The sequence below is a fragment of the Entelurus aequoreus genome, linkage group LG17 (assembly GCF_033978785.1).
Source record: "Entelurus aequoreus isolate RoL-2023_Sb linkage group LG17, RoL_Eaeq_v1.1, whole genome shotgun sequence".
Taxonomy (NCBI): Eukaryota; Metazoa; Chordata; class Actinopteri; order Syngnathiformes; family Syngnathidae; genus Entelurus; species Entelurus aequoreus.
In genome coordinates, this window is record NC_084747.1 from 26,879,381 (window position 1) to 26,903,380 (window position 24,000).

General features: G+C 40.1%; 2 protein-coding genes across 4 annotated transcripts in view; both read right to left on the reverse strand.

Moving 5' to 3' along the window:
* rabl6b (RAB, member RAS oncogene family-like 6b) overlaps positions 1-24,000 on the reverse strand; it is a 53,770-nt gene that overhangs the window by 10,969 nt on the left and 18,801 nt on the right. For all 3 annotated transcript variants that reach the window (XM_062025415.1, XM_062025416.1, XM_062025414.1), the window contains 11 exons: positions 19,048-19,100; positions 18,840-18,928; positions 17,606-17,746; positions 16,223-16,328; positions 13,536-13,639; positions 13,084-13,466; positions 8,961-9,108; positions 6,664-6,873; positions 6,034-6,271; positions 5,787-5,973; positions 2,436-2,494 (listed from right to left, as the gene is read on the reverse strand). In XM_062025415.1, coding sequence (XP_061881399.1) covers positions 2,436-2,494; positions 5,787-5,973; positions 6,034-6,271; positions 6,664-6,873; positions 8,961-9,108; positions 13,084-13,466; positions 13,536-13,639; positions 16,223-16,328; positions 17,606-17,746; positions 18,840-18,928; positions 19,048-19,100 — 1,718 coding nt within the window. The remainder of the gene's footprint in view (positions 1-2,435; positions 2,495-5,786; positions 5,974-6,033; positions 6,272-6,663; positions 6,874-8,960; positions 9,109-13,083; positions 13,467-13,535; positions 13,640-16,222; positions 16,329-17,605; positions 17,747-18,839; positions 18,929-19,047; positions 19,101-24,000) is intronic.
* Positions 2,513-5,696, reverse strand: LOC133632760 (mucin-2-like). Its single transcript, XM_062025413.1, has one exon. It carries the CDS (start codon positions 5,535-5,537, stop codon positions 3,060-3,062), a length of 2,478 nt encoding a protein of 825 aa, XP_061881397.1. The 5' UTR covers positions 5,538-5,696; the 3' UTR covers positions 2,513-3,059.

Consider the following 24,000-nt stretch of genomic DNA (forward strand, 5'->3'; position numbering starts at 1 on the left):
TTTTTGTGTTGATTCTGTCCAGGATTGTTTTGCTGATTTTTCCTAATTCGGATTTAGTTGGGTTTATTAGTCGGCATGATGGGTTATTTGTGAAGTTGGGTTTGTGGTCCTTCAATGTGATGAAGGCTTCCTTGTTGGCTGTAGCGTCCACCCTGTCCTCGATGTCCAGTTCAGCCGCGATCCGTTTGTTTTCCCGGTGGATGTTCTGTAATGTGTTGGGTTGTGCTTTTTTGTATGATTTGGTGATGCTTCTGTTCAGTAAAGTGTTATGTTCTTGTATGTTCATTCTGTAGAAATTTGTGGTTTTATCGGCAGCTATGATGAGGTTGCTTACTTTCTTGATGCGCTCCGTGTCATTTTTCAGCTTGGTGAGGAGTGGGTTGCGGACTGGCTTGAATTTGACTGATTGTATCATTTTGAGCATGTCGTTCTCAAAATCCTTTAGTTCCTCAATTGTGGGTGGGTTCTTGGTGGATTTGAATCCGTAAGTTTTCTTTTGTGTTCCTTTTGTTTCAGGGTGGAGGAAAAAGTGTGCTTTCCACCGCATCCTTCTCAGGAAGTGTTCCGTCTTCTCTATGAGCCTTAGCTTGTAGTCATTCTGCGCGGGTATGTGAATGCTTCCATTAAAATCTCCTAAGGATTGAGGAAAACCCCTCATGAAACAGGCCTGTAGAGATGAAATAGTCTTGTGATTTTTTCCCACACATACATATTACGCTTTACCACGGTATCGAGCACTATTTTTTTTGGATAATCTAATTAAGACATATACACACATATACATATATACACACATATACATATATATATACATATATATATATATATATATACATATACATATACATATACATATATATATATATATATATATATATATATATATATATATATATATATATATATATATATATATATACATACATACATACATACATACATACATATATATATATACACATACATATGTACATTTACATATATGAATATTATATTAATATAGTAATACATTCATATAATGGATATATAATTGATCATTAATATAAGTGGATATTAAGAGTAAGTTAAAGTTAGACTTCTACTTTGTTTACTTCCGTGACGACCTCCCTAAAAGTTTTGTAATCAATCAGAAATATCAAGCAGCTAAAATTCACCAAAAAAGGATACGTGTGGAGAGAATTTAGCTTTTTTCCAACCACGCTTTGTAATGGATTTAAATGGGTGTAATTTTTAATTACGTGATGTGTTTGGACATTTTATATAAAATCCACACATTTCAGTGAGCAGGTTGTGTTATGTGTGACCATTTGTGTTGACTTTTTGTGTTGGTTGGATCTTTCTTTTTTTTTTGCACCATGACTAGGGTTGGTTGTTTGCATTAGGTCATAGAAGTCAGAGCATAATTAAAGGGCATTGACCTGGATTACTCACCTTGTCCACTGGATGGCAACATAATAGCAGAATCAAAGTTGTCAGACTATTAAAATGAAGAAGAAAGATTCCTTATTAACTCGCGGGCCAAATTGAAGACGTCTGCGTGCCGCACCCGGGGTGCACAACAAAAACTGACTCACATCCTAATCACAATTCTTATTGATCCCGATTCTAAATTGATTCACAATTCTCAAAAATGTATTAAAAAACTTTTTTTTTAATTACAAGAATACAATAGGTTTTTAGGCCATCTCCATCCAACCAGAAGGAGCTTTTCTAACCTGAAACCAGTTTTGAAAAAGTTTCATTAAAATTATTATACCAAATAATACATTGCCGGAATTGGTTTGAATCCAAAAACGATTCTGAATCAAATCGTCACCCTGGGAATCGTGAGGTGCCCACAGACTGACACCCCTACTTCCTGTCAACGTAAAAGAGTATTATGATTATTTTAAAACACTTCCTTGTGGTCCACATAACATAACGGGTCTTTTTTTACTTCCACCGTGTCATCTGCCCGTCAGCCATGTTTGTATCTTCCATAGCGAGTCTACTAACAGATAAAAGTTTGAACTGTACGCTACTTTGTATTAGAAATGGCCACAGTGGAGCATGCATGTGCATGTACGAGCCAGTCTGCCCCACAACAAGAGGATAGAGAAAAAGGAGCTTATTGACTACAATGGCAGACTCGCGCAAAGCACTTTGGGTAAATTCATGCCATATATGACTTCACCTATGGCAAAAAGGTGACAAATGGCACAGGTTTCAAACATCTGGAGGAAGTATGACGGAAGGCAAGATTGTCTTATCTCCATGCTGTGATTTCCCATCTTCAGGATTTATGCAGATCCCAAATACACAAGAACATGCACCAAGAGGTAAGAAAAGCTGCTTCTGCATTTAATGGGCCCTTTTTAGTACAAAGAAAAACATGGTGGACCAGGACTTGGTGACTGAAAGACAGTTCCACTGGAGACGAGTCATGACAAGTTTACCTCTTTGCTCTTTTTCTTCTTCTTCTTCTTGTCTTTGGACACATGCTTGCTTTCTTTATCTGGAAACAAACACACATCAGTCTGGATTCTTCCATCACATCACAAATAACCACTGCAAAGCACCAGTACTGTACTAGCAGTAGTTGTTAGTAATAGTACTTAGTGATACCAGTAGTTAGTAGTAATGTTAGGTTTTAGTAATAACAGTAGTTAGTAATAAGAGTAGTTTGCAGTAGTAATTAGTAATAACAGCAGTTTATAGTAATGGTTGGAGTTAGTACTAGTAGTAGTTAGTAATAATAGTAGTTTGTAGTAGTAATTAGTAATAACAGTAGTTAGTGGTAATTGTAGAAGTTAGTACTAGTAGTAGTTAGTAATAACAGTAGTTTGTCGTAGTAATTAGTAATAACAGTAGTAATGGTATGAGTTATTACTAGTAGTAGTTAGTAATAACAGTAGTTTGTAGTATTAATTAGTGATAACAGTAGTTAATAGTAATGGTAGGAGTTAGTACTAGTTAGTAATAACAGTAGTTAGTAGTAGGAACAGCAGTAGTAGTTAGTAAGGTATTGTTGTGGTTGTGGGTATTTCTGTGGTGGTGGGTATTGTTGTGGTGTTGAGTATTTACGTGGTGGTGGATATTGTTGTTGTGGTGGTAATGATGGGTATTGTAGTGTTGGTGGTTGTGGTAGGTATTGTTGTGATGGTGGTGGTTGTTGCTGTTGTGGTGGTAATGGTGGGTATTGTTGTGGTGGTGGTTGTGGCTGTTGTGGTGGTAATGGTGGGTATTGTTGTGATGGTGGTTGTGGTGGGTATTGTTGTGGTGGTGGTGGTTGCGGTTGTTGTGGTGGCAATAGTGGGTATTGTTGTGTTGATGGTTGTGGTGGGTATTGTGGTGGTGGTGGTGGTGGTTGTTGTTGCTGTTGTTGTGGTGGTAATGGTGGGTATTGTTGTGGTGGTGGTTGTTGTTGCTGTTGTTGTGGTGGGTATTGTCGTGTTGATGGTTGTGGTGGGTATTGTTGTGTTGGTGGTTGTAGTAGGTATTGTTGTGGTGGTGATGGTGGGTATTGTTGTGTTGATGGTTGTGGTGGGTATTGTGGTGGTTGTTACTGTTGTGGTGGTAATGGTGGGTATTGTTGTGATGGTGGTTGTGGTGGGTATTGTCATGTTGATGCTTGTGGTGGGTATTGTCGTGTTGGTGGTTCTGGTGGGTATTGTTGTGTTGGTGGTCGTGGTGGCTTTTGCTGTTATTGTTGTGGTAATGGTGGGTATTGTTGTGTTGGTGGTTGTGGTGGGTATTGTGGTGGTGGTGGTGGTTGTTGCTGTTGTTGTGGTGGTAATGGTGGGTATTGTTGTGGTGGTGGTTGTTGTTGCTGTTGTTGTGGTGGGTATTGTCGTGTTGATGGTTGTGGTGGGTATTGTTGTGTTGATGGTTGTGGTGGGTATTGTGGTGGTTGTTACTGTTGAGGTGGTAATGGTGGGTATTGTTGTGATGGTGGTTGTGGTGGGTAATGTCATGTTGATGCTTGTGGTGGGTATTGTCGGGTTGGTGGTTCTGGTGGGTATTGTTGTGTTGGTGGTCGTGGTGGCTTTTGCTGTCATTGTTGTGGTAATGGTGGGTATTGTTGTGTTGGTGGTTGTGGTGGGTATTGTAGTGGTGGTGGTTGTTGCTGTTATTGTGGTGGTAATGGTGGGTATTATTGTGATGGTGGTTGTGGTGGGTATTGTCGTGTTGATGGTTATGGTGGGTATTGTTGTGGTGGTGGTTGTTGCTGTTATTGTGGTGGTAATGGTGGGTATTGTTGTGTTGGTGGTTGTGGTGTGTATTGTGGTGATTGTTGCTGTTGTGATGGTGGTTGTGGTGGGTATTGTTGTGGTGGTGGTTGTTGCTGGTGTTGTGGTGGTAATGGTGGGTATTGTTGTGGTGGTGGTTGTTGCTGTTGTTGTGGTGGGTATTGTCGTGTTGATGGTTGTGGTGGGTATTGTTGTGTTGGTGGTTGTAGTAGGTATTGTTGTGGTGGTGATGGTGGGTATTGTTGTGTTGATGGTTGTGGTGGGTATTGTGGTGGTTGTTACTGTTGTGGTGGTAATGGTGGGTATTGTTGTGATGGTGGTTGTGGTGGGTATTGTCATGTTGATGCTTGTGGTGGGTATTGTCGTGTTGGTGGTTCTGGTGGGTATTGTTGTGTTGGTGGTTGTGGTGGCTTTTGCTGTCATTGTTGTGGTAATGGTGGGTATTGTTGTGTTGGTGGTTGTGGTGGGTATTGTAGTGGTGGTGGTTGTTGCTGTTATTGTGGTGGTAATGGTGGGTATTGTTGTGATGGTGGTTGTGGTGGGTATTGTCGTGTTGATGGTTATGGTGGGTATTGTTGTGGTGGTGGTTGTTGCTGTTATTGTGGTGGTAATGGTGGTTATTGTTGTGTTGGTGGTTGTGGTGTGTATTGTGGTGGTTGTTGCTGTTGTGATGGTGGTTGTGGTGGGTATTGTTGTGGTGGTGGTTGTTGCTGTTGTTGTGGTGGGCATTGTCGTGTTGATGGTTGTGGTGGGTATTGTTGTGTTGGTGGCTGTAGTAGGTATTGTTGTGGTGGTGATGGTGGGTATTGTTGTGTTGATGGTTGTGGTGGGTATTGTCATGTTGATGCTTGTGGTGGGTATTGTCGTGTTGGTGGTTCTGGTGGGTATTGTTGTGTTGGTGGTTGTGGTGGCTTTTGCTGTCATTGTTGTGGTAATGGTGGGTATTGTTGTGTTGGTGGTTGTGGTGGGTATTGTAGTGGTGGTGGTTGTTGCTGTTATTGTGGTGGTAATGGTGGGTATTGTTGTGATGGTGGTTGTGGTGGGTATTGTCGTGTTGATGGTTATGGTGGGTATTGTTGTGGTGGTGGTTGTTGCTGTTATTGTGGTGGTAATGGTGGGTATTGTTGTGTTGGTGGTTGTGGTGTGTATTGTGGTGGTTGTTTCTGTTGTGATGGTGGTTGTGGTGGGTATTGTTGTGGTGGTGGTTGTTGCTGTTGTTGTGGTGGGCATTGTCGTGTTGATGGTTGTGGTGGGTATTGTTGTGGTGGTTGTTGTTATCGTTTCTTGCCGTTTTCTGCAGCTCTGCATGTAGTGCCTGGTTTGTTTTGTTTTTGATAATTATATTTTAACTGTAGTCTTGAGTGTGTTTTAATGAGTTGTTGATAGTGCAACACACGACTAGTGTCTGTGGCATAAGCATCTAATTCCCTTACTGTAGCAAAACCACACCTACGGTTCCTAACAAACAGCCCTACATTAGATGTAACAGGACAGAATGAAAACACACCACAAGACTATTTCATAGCTATAGTTACAACACAGAGAAAAATGTCTTGCCTTCTTGCTCATCGCTGCTCTCTTTGGTCGCTGAGGGCTCTTCTTGAATGCCGAGGCCAAAAAGGTCCGTATCATCTTTGTGTTTGAAGGAGATCACTGCGGGCTTTGCAGGTTCTGGCACCTTCACCGGCTGCATGTCATCATCTGAGAGGTCAGATAGAAGTCCATCTCCGACTGGGAATGTAGTCTGAAGATCACAGCAGGGTCCATTAAGCTCTGTTCTACAGGCTATGAAATGTCTCTTTACCTTTTCGACTTTGGGTGTGTTGAATGCTTCCGACTCAAAATCAGGATCATCCATTACAAAAGACAGCATCTGTTGGGCCACTGGAACCTCGGGGTCCGTGTCAGAGTCCTCAGCCATGGGTGAGATTCCCATCTTCTTGCCCTGCTGCTCTGATGTTGGAGTTAGAGTGAGGAAGATGGGCGCTGAAGTCGGCTTTCTGGGCTCTGAAGCTTTAGATCCTTTTGGTTGTCTGATTTGGCTGCAGCAGTGACATAAGTGAAACCGTAAATAATTCAAATATTACATATAGTTTGCATTTGTTCTCACTTATTCACAAGTACCAAGAACATTTAACACACAAATAGTATTTACAATCTTGGTCAAAAGTTTACATACACTTGTAAAGAACATAATGTCATGGCTGAATTAGCTGAATTGCTAGCCACCAAGAACAAGACGATTTTTGCATGTTAAAATGCAAAAAAACTCATGATTGTGAACAATAGGCATAATTCCAAAAAAAGTGCAGTTCCCCTTTAAATTCAGATTTGTCTGTAAATGACAAACAAACCTTCAATTCTTCAGGGCAACCTGCAACATTACAACATACATTTTTAAACACGTTTAACACTTTCTGGTGTCAAAACCTACGCTTTGAGTTCAGATTCACTGTCAAATTCCTGGTCCTTTTTCACAGTTGTTGCTGCTGGTGCTCGCTCCTTCTCCTCATCCTCACTGGACAGAGAGATGTCTTTGCTATGTGGCAACGTTGTAGCTTGTGGAAGACTGGATTCTGTGTCGTCAGGATCAAGCTCATCCTGGAAAGCAGACACCATGGGGTTCCCTCTGCCTTCACCGTCACTACAAAAAATTACAGGAACACAAGAAGATTTGTCATACAAATCTGCTATCTTTACCTTGTGTTGGTGTCTGTTACTACATTATATATACAGTATATACTTGCAGTGTGTGTATTGTACATACTACATATAGTTATGAAGGTGTCTGTTACTACATTATATATACAGTCATGGTCAAAAGTTTACATACACTTGTAAAGAACATAATGTCATGGCTGTCTTGAGTTTCCAATAATTTCTACAACTCTCATTATTTTGTGATAGAGTGATTGGAGCACATACTTGTTTGTCACAAAAAACATTCATGAAGTTTGGTTCTTTTATGAATTTATTATGTGTCTACTGAAAATGTTACCAAATCTGCTGGGTCAAAAGTATACATACAGCAATGTTAATATTTGGTTACATGTCCCTTGGCAAGTTTCACTGCAATAAGGCGCTTTTGGTAGCCCCTTCTTCCAGCTTCCTCCAGAAGGTCTTATCTTTGTCCAAATGATGTCAGATGAAACAAAAATGGAGCTGTATAGCCACAATACCCAGCAATATGTTTGGAGGAGAAAAGGCGAGGCCTTTAATCCCAGGAACACCAATTCCTACCGTCAAGCATGGTGGTGGTAGTATTATGCTCTGGGCCTGTTTTGCTGCCAATGGAACTGGTGCTTTACAGGGAGTAAACGGGACAATGAAAAAGGAGGATTACCTCCAAATTCTTCAGGACAACCTAAAATCATCAGCCCGGAGGTTGGGTCTTGGGCACAGTTAGGTGTTCAGACAGGACAATGACACCAAACACACGTCAAAATTGGTAAAGGAATGGCTAAATCAGGATAGAATTAAGGTTTTAGAATGGCCTTCCCAAAGTCCTGACTTAAACGTGTGGACAATGAAAAAAGAAACAAGTCCATGTCAGAAAACCAACAAATTTAGCTGAATTGCACCAATTTTGTCAAGAGAAGTGGTCAAAAATTCAACCAGAAGCTTGCCAGAAGCATGTGGATGGCTACCAAAAGCACCTTATTGCAGTGAAACTTGCCAAGGGACATACACTACCGTTCAAAAGTTTGGGTCACCCAAACAATTTTGTGGAATAGCCTTCATTTCTAAGAACAAGAATAGACTGTCGAGTTTCAGATGAAAGTTCTCTTTTTCTGGCCATTTTGAGCGTTTAATTGACCCCACAAATGTGATGCTCCAAAAACTCATTCTGCTCAAAGGAAGGTCAGTTTTGTAGCTTCTGTAACGAGCTAAACTGTTTTCAGATGTGTGAACATGATTGCACAAGGGTTTTCTAATCATCAATTAGCCTTCTGAGCCAATGAGCAAACACATTGTACCATTAGAACACTGGAGTGATAGTTTCTGGAAATGGGCCTCTATACACCTATGTAGATATTGCACCAAAAACCAGACATTTGCAGCTAGAATAGTCATTTGCCACATTAGCAATGTATAGAGTGTATTTCTTTAAAGTTAAGACTAGTTTAAAGTTATCTTCATTGAAAAGTACAGTGCTTTTCCTTCAAAAATAAGGACATTCCAATGTGACCCCAAACTTTTGAACGGTAGTGTACATCCATCCATTTTCTACCGCTTATCCCTTTTGGGGTCGCTGGGGGTGCTGGAGCCTATCTCAACTACAATCGGGCGGAAGGCGGGGTACACCCTGGACAAGTCGCCGCCTCATCGCAGGGCCAACACAGATAGACAGACAACATTCACACTCACATTCACACACTAAGGCCCATTTAGTGTTGCCAATCATGTAACCAAAGATTAACATTGCTGTATATATACTTTTGACCCAGCAGATTTGGTCACTTTTTCAGTAGACCCATAATAAATTCATAAAAAAACCAAACTTCATGAATGTTTTTTGTGACCAACAAGTACGTGCTCCAATCACTCTATCACAAAAAAATAAAAGTTGTAGAAATGATTGGAAACTCAAGACAGCCATGACATTATGTTCTCTCATAATAGTTGTGAACGACAGGCAAAATTCCCCAAAAAAGTGCAGTTCCCCTTTAATACCGTGAATGATAATATCGTACCATGAGATTTTGATAGCGTTACATCCATACTACTCACCTGTCGCTGTCCAAGGCTGAGACTGGTTGAGGCGTCTTGGTCTTTGAGGGCAAACTGTCCTCTAGGAAATTCTTGTCCAGTCTCTCTTCTGGCACAAAGTCGTCCACACTTTGCACGACAGCAGGACACACTGGAGCAGGCGGGTCCTCTGAGGAAAACATGGAAGCAGTACAAAGTATTCAAACGCCCCACAGTAACTTTGCTGCTACACAGAACGGCAACTTCACATGACATCCTAATACCAACCAGTCCTGGGATTATTTCAAGCTCAGGCTGGAACCTTGTGACTGTTCTCTCCTCGCTTAACCCCATCATTAAGACTCTCATAACAGGATATTAAATGTCATATTAAAAACTGTATTACTTCACTGTTCACCCAAGTAGAGGTGACAATTCCTTCATCTACCTTGAATAGGAATACACAATATACAGTAACTAGAAAATACACTGGTGTGTGGATGCCCAATACAGGAGGTGGACTGAAATGCAGAAGGAATGTAGAGTATTGTAATAATATGTTTGAATGTCCAGTAGGAATGGTTTGAATATTGAAGAAAGCTCGTTTAAAATGAATGTCCAAGGAAAGGTGGAAATGGTTTAACTGTGAAATGGTTTGAATGTAGAAATACTCTGATTGTAGCAAACATTTGAATGTTGAGGATAGGAAAGTGTACTGCAACGTTCTATCAATTTAGAAATGAAAAAAGTATGTTATCCATCCATTTTCTACCGCTTATTCCCTTCGGGGTCACGGGGGGTGCTGGAGCCTATCTCAGCTACAATCGGGCGGAAGGCGGGGTACACCCTGGACAAGTCACCACCTCATGGCAGGGCCAACACAGATAGACAGACAACATTCACACTCACATTCACACACTAGGGCCAATTTAGTGTTGCCAATCAATATATCCCCAGGTGCATGTCTTTGGAGGTGGGAGGAAGCCGGAGTACCCGGAGGGAACCCACGCAGTCACGGGGAGAACATGCAAACTCCACACAGAAAGATCCAGAGGCCGGGATTGAACTCACGACTACTCAGGACCTTCGTATTGTGAGGCAGACGCACTAACCCCTCTGCCACCGTTATAATAGTGGGAATTTAACTATGAGACTGGCTGCGAAATTAGCCAAGGAAGTTTGCATCCCAGAATGAACTTACTAAATTAACCCTTGTGGGTCAGTCCATAGCTTCAACCACTATACTAAACAGCCAGGCTTTCAAAACCGCTTTGGTTAAAAAAGATGTGTGCGCGACAGGACTACCTCATTTCGAGTACTGCATTTTTCAGACTATAAGTCGCAGTTTCTTTCATAGTTTGGCAGGTGGTGCGACTTATACTCAGGAGCGACTTATGTGTGAAATTATTAACACATTACCGTAAAATATCAAATAATATTATTTAGCTCTTTCACGTAAGAGACTAGACGTATAAGATTTCATGGGATTTAGCGATTAGGAGTGACAGATTGTTTGGTAAACGTATAACATGTTCTATATGTTATAGTTATTTGAATGACTCTTACCATAATATGTTACGTTAACATACCAGGCACGTTCTCAGTTGGTTATTTATGCCTCATATAACGTACACTTATTCAGCCTGTTGTTCACTATTCTTTTTTTTATTTTAAATTGCCTTTCAGATGTCTATTCTTGGTGTTGGGTTTTATCAAATACATTTCCCCCAAAAATGCGACTTATACTCCAGTGCGACTTATATATGTTTTTTTCCTTCTTTATTATGCATTTTCGGCCGGTGCGACTTATACTCTGGAGCGACTTATACTCCGAAAAATACGGTATATGTTTTTTCTTTACAATAAAATGTATTTATTTGACTCATAGATGTAAACATTTACTAAATAAAGACTGTTTGTTTCGGTCCTTTCCGGGGTTCGAATGAAAGGCATGTGTGTTATCCTCTCAGCCAAACTGCCTCGCTGTCCGAATGGTGTCCAACTTTGAACGTTAAAGGGAGCGATTCAGCGAAAGTATTGCTTTTTTGCTAATTTCAGACTAAATAAATGCTTCTTTGTTTACTACAGCAAATATATTTTTTGATAGCGTGGAATATCTACTTGCAGTCAAGGTTATTTTTAGGCGGAAAAAAATGGCAACCGTAAGTGAAAATGGTGGGATGAGTCCCAATTATATTGTCCAATATAATTAGTAACTGTCACGCTTACACAGTCCAGAACTCTGCGGCACGACTTTTAACAGGAACCAAAAAAATAGAGCACAGCGCCCCGATTCTCGCTTTTCCGCAGTGGCTTACTGTTCATTTTAGAATTGATTTTAAAATGTTACCGTTTGTTTTTAAAGCTTTTAATGGACCGGCCCCAAAGTACATCACAGACCTCATCCAAATGTATGCTCCAACTCGCACGTTGAGGTCCGAGGGCCGGTTCCAACTTCTGGGGCCTAAAACCAGGCTTAAAACTAGGGGAGACAGGACCTTCGGCCCTAAACTTTGGAATGTTCTGCCCCCTCATGTCAGAATGGCCCCCACTGTTGAATGTTTTAAGTCTCGTCTTAAAAACCCACTTTTATTCTCTGGCTTTTAAAATCGGCGTGAATCTTGTGGTTCTCTGTGTCTATTATTGTTTTATTCTATTATATTTGTTTTTATTGTTTTATTCTATTTCATTGATGTCTTTTATTATTTAATTATATTATTATTATTATTTGTTTGTTTATTGTTTATTTGTTTCATTTGAAATACTTGTAATTTGATGACTTTTATTGTTTCTTTTTTTATGCGCAGCACTCTGGAGCCAGTTTTGTTGTAATAGTGCTATATACAGTCGTGGTCAAAAGTTTACATACACTTGTAAAGAACATAATGTCATGGCTGTCTTGAGTTTTCAATCATTCCTACAACTCTTATTTTTTTGGGATAGAGTGATTGGAGCACACACTTGTTTGTCACAAAAAACATTCATGAAGTTTGGTTCTTTTTTGAATTTATTATGAGTCTACTGAAAATGTGACCTAATCTGCTGGGTCATAAGTATACATACAGCAATGTTAATATTTGGTTACATGTGCCTTGGCAAGTTTCACTGCAATAAGGCGCTTTTGGTAGCCATCCACAAGCTTCTGGCAAGCTTCTGGTTGATTTTTTTACCACTCCTCTTGACAAAATTGGTGCAGTTCAGCTAAATTTGTTGTTTTTCTGACATAGACTTGTTTCTTCAGCATTGTCAACATGTTCTCAATGGGGTTTAAGTCAGGACTTTGGGAAAACACACATCAAATAAGGAAAAGAATGGCTAAATCAGGCTAGAATTAAGGTTTTAGAATGGCCTTCCCAAAGTCCTGATTTTAAACGTGTGGACAATGGTGAAGAAAAAAGTCCATGTCAGAAAACCAACACATTTAGCTGAACTGCACCAATTTTGTCAAGAGGAGTGGTCAAATTTCAAACAGAAGCATGCCAGAAGCTTGTGGATGGCTACCAAAAGTTCCGTATTGCAGTGAAACTTGCCAAGGGTCATTTAAACAAATATTAACATTGCTGTATGTATACTTTTGACCCAGCAGATTTGGTCACATTTTCAGTAGACCCACAATAAATTCATAAAAGAACCAATCTTCATAAGTGTTTTTTGGGACCAACAAGTATGTGCTCCAATCACTCTATCACAAAAAATAAGAGTTGTAGAAATTATTGGAAACTCAAGACAGCCATGACATTATGTTATTTAAAAGTGTATGTAAACTTTTGACCACGACTGTAAATAAAGGGGATTAGATTGGATATTTTGGAAAATCATGAATACTGTAAAAACTGTGACCTTTTGGGGTTAGAAAAAATATTGTCCTACTCAAAACAAATGTTTTAAATGTGGAATGGTTGAGATTAGATGAAAAATGTAGGAGTTGTCGCAAGAAAAAGGGCCAAACCTTAAAATTATGATTTACTGTAAAACCGGTAATATTGGGGAACGTTTGTTGAATGAGATCGCATGTCCTGAAAGTGCCGAATGTTTTGACGCTTGAACAGGATCAATTGGATGAAATGTTTGGGAGTTCGAGGCGGACAAAAAACACCATGGAAGAATAAAAATAGATGAATGTTGGTGCAGAATAATGGAGTGTGAATGCCTTTCTCTATCATACCCGATGCACTAACAGAAGCCTCGGCGGCAGGAGACGAGCCAAACCAGCGGGACATGAAGCCACGTTTCTGGGGGGCTGCCGCTGGTGCGGCGGCGGACTGAATGTGCTCCGGTGACTGAGCTGCTGACTTCACATCAGCTGACGGCGAGGCCGCGCGACCGATGGCGGCGGCCAGAGCCGAAGCCGAGGGGGCGGACACGGAAGGCGACTGCGGTGGCGGCTGTGAGGGCGCCGGGGGCTGAGGTGTGCTCGGACTGGAGCTTCCTGTGGACGCCCCGCTGGGAGGGACGATGGGGGACTGGGAGCCCGAGGAGGGACTTTGACCGTTGGCAGGACCCGGCGAGCCGTAGCCTTTACTGCGGCACTCCAGGTGCTCCAGGAAGCTGTAGAAATCGGAAGACAAGTGGTCAAAATAGTTCCAGTAACAACACAAATGAAAGCTGATTAACTACATCTCATAGTTTTGATCTTCGGTCTCCTGCTGCACAGTCAGCTCTTCCAGGGTGGCGTCGATGTCCAACTGGTTGGTCTCCAGCTGCCTCAGGAGGGTTTCTCTCTGCAGATCAAGGTGACAAGGAGCATGGCTGACATTGTCATACTGCATCAAGGGTAAAACCTTAAATATCATACAATTATTTAACATCCCAGCATATCATGACACACGCTGGAATTTTGTTTTAGCACAGGTGTCCAAAGTGTGGCCCGCGGCACGTTTTGGTATGGTATGGTCTTTATTGTATTTGCACAAGTAAGTAAGTAAGTAAGTAAGTAAGTACATTTTATTTATAAAGCGCTTTTCACAGATAAAATCACAAAGCTTTGTACAAAACATAGGTGAAGTAAAACAACAATTCAATTTAAAACAACAGGGACAACATCATAAAAAGGATACAATGTGGATTAAAAATGATAGTTAAAAGGTGCATTAACTAAAAGCTTTACTAAAAAGAGAAGTTTTCAAATGTTTCTTAAAAGTTTCAACACAGTCAAGATTACGAAGGTACTGGTGCAAATTGTTCCAGAGTCTGAGAGCTATAGCCTGGAATGCCAGGTCTCCACGGGTTTTAAAACGAGTTTTGGGGATTTTTAGAAGACCCTGGCCTGAAGACCCAGAGGCTGCGCCCTGAAGAGTAGGGGCATAGCAAGTCAGTGATGGACTGAGGGGCCCCACCATGCAATGCACGGAATGTCAGGACTAAAATCTTAAACTTAATGTGGAATTTAACAGGAAGCCAAAGAAGACTGGATAAAATGGGGGTGATATGGACTGTTCTGGGTCTGGCAGCCGCATTTTGTACAGTCTGAAGTCTCTTTAGCGTTGACTTTTTGAAGAGAGTGAAAACAGAATTGCAATAGTCAATGCGAGACGAAATGAACGCGTGAATGATCATTTCGAGATCCAATTTTGACAACAAAGTACATCTAAACTTGTACTTGTAGTTGTACTTTAAGTACTTAAAAATAAATTACAAACACACAAAAAAAGGAATAAAAAAGCAAATATGTGCAACATTGACAAGATAAACACAAATCTGCCATGTTGGGGATTTTTTATTACTAAAAAACTGTCGTTGCTCAAAAAACAAAACGTATAATTGACGAGTAGATCTGAAGTTGATCTCGAGAGTTAAACATTGAAAGTAAAAATAATATATATATTGATATTTGACTTATTTTTAATAGTTATGAGTGGGACCTTTTGGATCCTCGGGACCTTGAGTCTGATTTTTTTTTAATTGTCATTGCTCAAATAATAATAATGAAGTGAAGTGAAGTGAATTACATTTATATAGCGCTTTTTCTCAAGTGACTCAAAGCGCTTTACATTGTGAAACCCAATATCTAAGTTACATTTAAACCAGTGTGGGTGGCACTGGGAGCAGGTGGGTAAAGTGTCTTGCCCAAGGACACAACGGCAGTGACTAGGATGGCGGAAGCGGGGATCGCACCTGCAACCCTCAAGTTGCTGGCACGGCCGCTCTACCAACCGAGCTATACCGCCCCAACATATATACACAGGAAATGTGTGTGTATATATACAGTATATGTGTGTGTGTATGTGTGTATGTATGTATGTATGTATGTATGTATATATATATATATATATATATATATATATATATATATATATATATATATATATATATATATATATATATATATATATATATAATGAAATGAAAAAATTACAAAATGGCCCCCGCATGCTTTCATTTTTCAGTGTGACACCCCTGCTTTAGCATGTTTCTAAAAATATAATCACATGAAAACAGAGAACAGGATAATTTACCATAAATATTACCATCATAATACTAATAGAAAATAAAAAGACAAACATACAGAAAACATGAAATAATACAATAAATAATATAATATAACATGAACATTTTTTAAGTGGCCTTTGCATCCTTAAATTTGTCTGTCTGTGGTGATCGGTGGAAAAATGTTTGACACTTCCGTCTAAAACACTCTAGGCTAAAATAAAATTGGCAACATGTTTTGGGAAAAAAATGTTTAGCAACTGAAAAAAAAATTAGGGATGCACAATATATTTTTTTCCAAGCCAATACGATGCAGATAAGTTCCTGCTTCTCAAAACCGATACGATAACTTATATCAGTTATACTTCAAATGGGGATTTAAGTGTAGTTTGGGCACACCGCCTTTCTTTGGGCTGACTTCTTTTTTCCATTGTCTGCAGAACGCAAGCTCAAAGTACTCATCTGAAACAGTGAAGAAGTCCCACGCGGTGGACGCCATGTTTGTTTAAAATGAAGTTGACTTGTACAGCATGACAAGGTGGGAGAAAAGGAGCACTTGGTTTGCTCATCCTAACTCAACTACAGCATAGTAGGGGTCATCTTCACTCATTAGAGCATTCAACACCAAATTATATACATGTTTTATATTTATTTGTGTTATTTTTTTATTTAAAAAAACTAAATAAATAATGTAGATTTTTTTTAAGTAATTCTTCAGCGTTTCTTTCTTTTGTGTTGTATTTATCTCGATGACGTCACAAATCCTTATACTGGCCCGATGTTTATTGTACACCCCTAAAAAATAATCATTACATTTCTCTTAACGCGTCTTGCAGTTGAACGTTTCACTAAGAAGCAAAAGAGGAGCAAAAGATAACCTGGAGTTGCAGGAAGGGGATGTTGAAGAACCTGTGCAGATATTTCAGGCCAAAGCCGTTCCTCATGGAAGACTCAGCATAGTGGATGTACGATGAGCCCACTGGCCTGGAAAACACAATTTTTTTAGACTTATCTCGGAGTATTCGATGAATAAATGTACAAAACCCAAAACCAGTGAAATTGGTACATTGTGTAAATGGTAAATAGAAATAGAATACAATGATTTGCAAATACTTTTAAACTTATATTCAATTGAATAGACTGCAAAGACAAGATACTTAACGTTGAAACTGGTAAACTTTGTTATTTTTTGCAAATATTATTTGGAATTTGATGCCTGCAACATGTTACAAAAAAGCTGGCATGAGTGGCAAAAAAAGACTGAGAAAGTTGAGGAATGCTCATCAAACACTTATTTGGAACATCCCATAGGTGAACAGGCTAATTGGGAGCAGGTGGGGGCCATGATTGGGTATAAAAGCTGCTTCCATGAAATGCTCAGTCATTCACAGACAAATGCGTGAGCAAATTGTCAAACAGTTTAAGAACAACATTTCTCAACGAGCTATTGCAAGGAATTTAGGGATTTCACCATCTACGGTCCGTAATATCATCAAAGGGTTCAGAGAATATGGAAAAATCACTGCACGACCTTCGATCCCTCAGGCGGTACTGCATTAAAAAGCGACATCAGTGTGTAAAGGATATCACCACATGGGCTCAGGAACACTTCAGAAAACCACTGTCAGTAACTACAGTTTGTCGCTACATCTGTAAGTGCAAGTTAAAACTCTACTATGCAAAGCCAAAGCGATTTATCAACAAAACCCAGAAACGCCGCTGGCTTCACTGGGCCTGAGCTCATCTAAGATGGACTGATGGAAAGTGGAAAAGTGTTCTGTGGTCTGACGAGTCCACAATTCAAATTTTTTTTGGAAACTGTGGACGTCGTGTCCTCCGGAACAAAGAGGAAAAGAACCATCCGGACTGTCCTAGGCGCAAAGTTGAAAAGCCAGCATCTGTGATGGTATGGGGGTGTATTAGTGCCCAAGACATGGGTAACTTACACATCTGTGAAGGCACCATTAATGCTGAAAGGTACATACAGGTTTTGGAGCACCATATGTTGCCATCCAAGCAACATTATCATGGACGCCCCTGCTTATTTCAGCAGGACAATGCCAAGCCACATTCTGCCTGTATTACAACAGCATGGCTTCGTAGTAAAAGAGTGCACATACTCGACTGGCCTGCCTGTAGTCCAGACCTGTCTCCCATTGAAAATGTGTGGCGCATTACGAAGCGTAAAATACGACAACAGAGACCCCGGACTGTTTAACAACTTAAGCTGTACAACAAGCAAGAATGGGAAAGTGACTCACCTGTTCAGTCCGGCGATCAGGTCTCTGATATCGTCAGGCAGGATGACTCGGTGCTCTCCCATGTCTCTGTGGTTCCCCAACACACACACTGGTATGTGAGTAGGTACTTTGGGAAGTTCTCTTACGATGTAGTTAAATGTCCTGCAAAAAAAAAAGGGGGGGGGGGGGGGGGTGAACTGAGTTTGTTCAGTCTATGGAGCCCAAGACCTATTAGTACAAAGACGGAACAGAAGGAGTTGGAATGAAACCTCCATGGTTTGGTCTTTGGTCCACAGAGAACATGAGTGTCATATCTACAAACCTGACTTGGTTTTATTTGTGTGATGTAACCAGAAACAAGAACCTCCATCACTCAGGCTCTTGACTTTTTACAAGTTGCTTTACAGGCTCGCTTATTTGATCTTAAATTGGTTTTAAATACAGATAAAAGCAAGCTCTTGGTTTTCTCTCATTCCAAATATTCTAACATCAAAAGGAAACCTATAGAGCAGGTCTTAAATTCCAAGTACTTGGCTTTTACTCTCGACCAGGAGCTTTTATTTAAAGCCCACATGAACAACTTGGTCTCTAAGCTTTGGGTGAAGCTTGGATTCTTTTTTAGAAATAAAAACTGCTGCTCTCTTAAAGTCAGAAAGAAACTGGTGACAGGGACTATCTTGCCCGTAATTGATTTGTTCCTGGCTGTATGTGAAGACTTATCTCCATATATAAACACATTGTGTATCATCATTGACTATCATTTATGAGGCTCTTTGAGGTTGAACAACAACATAAGTAAAAACAAATTAAATAATACAACAATTAAATAACACAGAAGACCACACAATTCATGTCGAATTAAGAGCCAGAAAATAAAATTAGGTTTTAAGACAACTTAAAATTGGGCTTCTCAAACGTTTTTCACCAAGTACCACCTCAGAAAACACTTTGCTCCCAAAGTAGCACCATAATGACCAACATTAAACCTAAGTATTCATTAAAAACAAGTGTATTTAACAAGTGTATATACACATATATATACATACATACTGTACATATATATATAAATATATATACACACATACATACATACCGTACATATATATACACTATTTATTTGATGTATCTATTTGCAATGCTATTAATTGAATTACTTTGTGTTGTTTTTTATTATCAGCACAGTTGTGTTATTGATAGTGCTAAATAAATCAAGTGGATTGGATACTGCAGCATTATTGCAGATCACGTCTCATACCACTGCTTGGTAATGTCAAACATCATGACCACTCCGTTGCAGTTCTTGTACACGTCCAGGAACTCCGCATCAAGGGCCACCTCGTCCGACTGCAAGAGATGACACGGTGTTAACACAGATGATTATTGTGCATTCCCAAAAGCCTGCTCCGCCTCGTCTTATGACCGGGCTCTCTCTGAACACGAGGCAGTCATGTGATATGCATTACCTCCTGCGGCTCATTCTCCAGTTTCAGATTGTCACCTCGCTTTTTGCCTTTGCCTGAAAGAAGAAACCACAAGCATTACTTTCTGTGTGTTTGTGAGGTGAATGATAATCTAATTCGGCCATATCCACACGAACACGGAGAGTTTCAAAAACGCATATTTGGGGTTAAAAGGATCTCCATCTACACAAGTGTAGTTTCAAAACTGTCTATACACACACAAACACATACACCTGCTGTCATGCACATTTTGTCCAATCAGAAGCCTGAAAAAAGCAGCAACAGCTGACTTGGTGGCATTACACCTCCTATTGTGTTTATTTTGATATACTAGACATACAATGACATGCACATTATCTTTAAAACCAGCCTGCCGGTACACAGAGCCCTGGGAACATTATTAAAGAGCGAATGCACGCCTGTGCTGCTGAAACCGGACACTCATAGAATTATAACGTGTTTAGCAACATGCTGATGTATTACATGTGCAGTTAAGTGTACATTATTTCTAAAATCAGCACGCACTAACGAGCCAAGGAAACCCTTATGCATGTTTGAGGGCCTAAATAAAGCGCACGGACGTGCGTGTGCCGCTGCAAAACTCTCGTGGAATTATAAAGCATTTAATCATTGATATAGTGATATATTACATGTGTAATGAAGTGTATATTGTCTTCAACATCTGTACACGCTACAAGGAGGACGCTACATTATGTTTTTTTTAGTTGCTTGGTGGCTTTTTACACGTGTGCACGGTCCATCTACAAAAACGGAAGCAATACACGCAAGTTAACTTCATGATTTGTCGTTAAATAAGGACTAACAACATAAGATAATGGTGCACCTTTCTTATGACACAGTGCAAAAAGTTATGCTTGTCAAAGTTGTACCATCAGGTGGAGGTTCGACAGCGATCGTATCCAAAACGGCTGAATGTCATTAGCGCTGGCGGTGTCGCAAAGCCCAATTTGATGCGTCTTTTTTATTAATGTTATAGCAATAGCAATAGCAACATGTTTACGTTTAAACTAGGGTTGACCTGATACCAACAATTTGGTACCGGTGCCAAAATGTCTATCGATACTTTGATACTTTTCCAAATAAGGGGAACTATGAAAAAGTGTAAATGTTGGCTTTATTTGAACAGAAATCTTACAAAACCCAAAACCAGTGAAGTTGGCACGTTGTGTAAATGGTAAATAAAAACAGAATACAATGATTTGCAAATCCTTTTCAACCTATATTCAATTGAATAGACTGCTAAGACAAGATATTTAATGTTCCATCTGAGAAACTTATTTTTTCTTTGCAAATAATCATTAACTTAGAATTTAATGGCAGCAACACATTGCAAAAAAGTTGGCACAGGGGCATTTTTACCACTGTGTTACATGGCCTTTCCTTTTAACAACACTCAGTAAACGTTTGGGAAATGCGGAGACCAATTTTTTGAAGCTTTTCAGGTGTAATTCTTTCCCATTGTTGCTTGATGTACAGCTTAAGTTGTTCAACCGTCCGGGGTCTCCGTTGTGGTATTTTAGGCTTCATAATGCGCCACACATTTTCAATGGGAGACAGGTCTGGACTACAGGCAGGCCAGTCTAGTACTCGCACTCTTTTACCATGAAGCCACGCTGTTGTAACACGTGGCTTGGCATTGTCTCGCTGAAATAAGCAGGGGCGTCCATGATAACGTTGCTTGGATGGCAACATATGTTGCTCCAAAACCTGTATGTACCTTTCAGCATTAATGGTGCCTTCACAGATGTGTAAGTTAGCCATGCCTTGGGCACTAATACACCCCCATACCATCACAGATGCTGGCTTTTGAACTTTGCGCCTAGAACAATCCGGATGGTCCTTTTCCTCTTTGATACACGACGTCCACAGTTTCCACTTTGCATCAGTCCATCTTAGATGAGCTGGGCCTAGCGAAGCCAGCGGCGTTCTGGGTGTTGTTGATAAATGGCTTTGGCTTTGCATAGTAGTTTTAACTTGCACTTACAGATGTAGCGACCAACTGTAGTTACTGACAGTGGTTTTCTGAAGTGTTCCTGAGCCCATGTGGTGATATCCTTTACACACTGATGTCGCTTGTTGAATCAGTACAGCCAGAGAGATCCAAGGTCACAGGTATTCAATGTTACGTGCAGTGATTTCTCCAGATTCTCTGAACCTTTTGATGATATTACAGACCTTAGATGGCGAAATCCCTAAATTCCTTGCAATAGTTCGTTGAGAAATGTTGTTCTTAAACTGTTTGACAATTTGCTCACACATTTGTTGACAATGTGGTGACCCTCACTCCATCCTTGTTTGTAAATGGCTGAGCATTTTATGGAAGCTGCTTTTATACCCAATCATGGCACCCACCTGTTGCCAATTACCGGTAGCCTGTTCACCTTTGGGATGTTCCAAATAGGGGTTTGATGAGCATTCCTCAACTTTCTCAGACTTTTTTGCCACTTGTGCCAGCTTTTTTGAAACATGTTGAAGGCATCAAATTCCAAATGAGCTAATATTTGAAAAAATAAAGTTTTCCATTTCGAACGTTAAGTATCTTGTCTTTGCAGGCTATTCCATTGAATATAGGTTGAAAAGGATTTGCAAATCACTGTATATTGTTTTTATTTACCATTTATACAACATGCCAACTTTTTTGGGTTTGTACAATACAATAAACATATGTTTCCTATTGCACTTAAAGCACAATTTTAGAAGGTTAAAATATAAATGAAAGGGCATTAAACACATTGTGTGTTCTTGTCGCACTCAAAGAACAATTAAACATTTTCCATATTACATATAGTCTGTTATAATCAAGGATTAGATGAGAATATAATAAAGCTTTATTGACATTATACTAAATGCTTCATGATTTATAGTTGCCACTCCTGGTCTGTGCTTTAAGAACAATACAATTATTAGTAAGTACTAAAAATAAAACTATGGACAAATGTACCCAGATAAGCCATGTAGCAGGTAAAACACACATTTGTTAAAGACAAAACACAAATTGTAGAAATTTGTTACCAAATTCAGTCATTTCACTTGCACTAGACGTTAGATGGGCAGTCCTAACTTCGCTAATATTTGGCATCAAGCCAAGCAGCTGTGTGCACGTCTACGCATCTACATGTTATGTATCTACATGTTATGTATCTACATGTTACGCAGCTACATGTTACGCAGCTACATGTGCACAACAGGGGAGCTGGTTAACTTAAGTGAGTAGCGTAAAGTGTGTGTTTGCGAGAATGTCAACTTGTCGTCTGAGTGATGTCGGTGAGTGATTGGATGAGCATAGAGTGATGAACGGGTCCGGTTGTGCCCTCAAAACTAATAATAAAGCAACCAGATTGTCACACATCGGCGGCCGCAAATTCTGACCGGAAAGCTGAGCTTAGCAGACCCAGTGAAGGGTGTTACCCCCGACGAAAACATCTGCCCTGGAAGGAACGTTTCCCCAGTGCTCCTTGACTAGCCGAACAGCTGTACAGGTGTAACAACTACATTATTACCTGTCACTCTTTATAACTCCTTGTGTAGATCTGAATGCTTATTATATAGATGTTGACCTAAGTTTGACGCAAAGGTGCTAATACTAATTGCCACATTTGGTGAGCCGTGTTTTAAAGCAACACTTGAAGCGCGGCGCTTCCTTGTCTAAAACGTCACCTTTATCGTTAGTTTTGAAGCCCAAATACCTCCATATTGTACTTCACCACCCTCTTTATTAACCAGTAGAATTTTCGTTTTTTGCCATTCTTCATCTCCAAGATGTTCTTGCTTGTATGCACTTTGTGTGTGCGTTTTGACACACTCAACATCATGCGCCTCGCCTCGGCTCTGTAGTCACCGCCACACAGCGGCATTCAGATGAAAGAATGGCACCGGTACTACTCAAAGACAGTATAGTACGATTTCAATCGATTAGTATCGAGTTACTTTATTAGTACCGGTATACCGAACAACCCTAGTATAGACATGCAGTAAGTCCTCTTATAGTGTATTTGAAGGCAGTAAGGCAGTGTTGTTGAGCTTTGGAACTGACAGCGCACAACAGTGACGTCATCACAAGTCTCCGTTTGTGCCAAGTACACGCATACGCTAAGCGGAGAGTTTTGGAAATCTATACTTTGGCCAGCGTTTGCAAAAGTCTGCATTTTTAAAGACAAACTTATGTGTTTGCAGGTGGACAAGAGGCCTAAACCCAGAGATAAGTATGCGTTTATTTAGTATCCGTGTTTGTGTGGACATGGCCTCAAAGTTAGCGCAAGCAGAGCTACGGACTTTTGTTATTGACACATGTTATGCTTGAAGGGGTGAGGACAATAACTTTCACAATAAGTCTGTATTCCTCACAACTGGCAAGACAGTCCGGAACAATAACAACCTTTATCTGCAACAGTATCAGTCTTTTCCTTCGGATTTAAAACTCCTTCCAACAATCCACAGAGCCTTTCAAATGAACTCAAAGACATTCAAAAGTTTTTTTTCCATGATTCTTCCTCAAAAATTCCTTCAAAAAAACTCTCCCACCGGTGTTTCTTTGCTTTGAAGCTGCATCCGCTATGATACATTCTTGGTAGTAGCATCATGTTTGTAGTGCAATCCAAGTTCGTTACTTGATGCTGTCTGCTGTTTTAAGACCAAATTAAGAACTTTCAATTTTGCTTGATTTTGGCGGCGCCAGTGGACCAAAGCGATAGTTTTTGCCAGAAGAAGACCACATTTCCCATGAGGACTAGCGCATATAGCGTCAAACCGACATGATGTCCGCTGTAAAATTGGCACAAATATTAGGTCTCTAATGGCTATGCTGATGTTAAATAGCAGACAGCATCAAGCAATTATCTTAGATTGTGCTACAAACATGACGCTACTACCAAGACTGTATTTGGGCAGATGCAGGTCTGAAGCAAATAAAGACCGGCGGGAGAGTTTTTTTCAGAG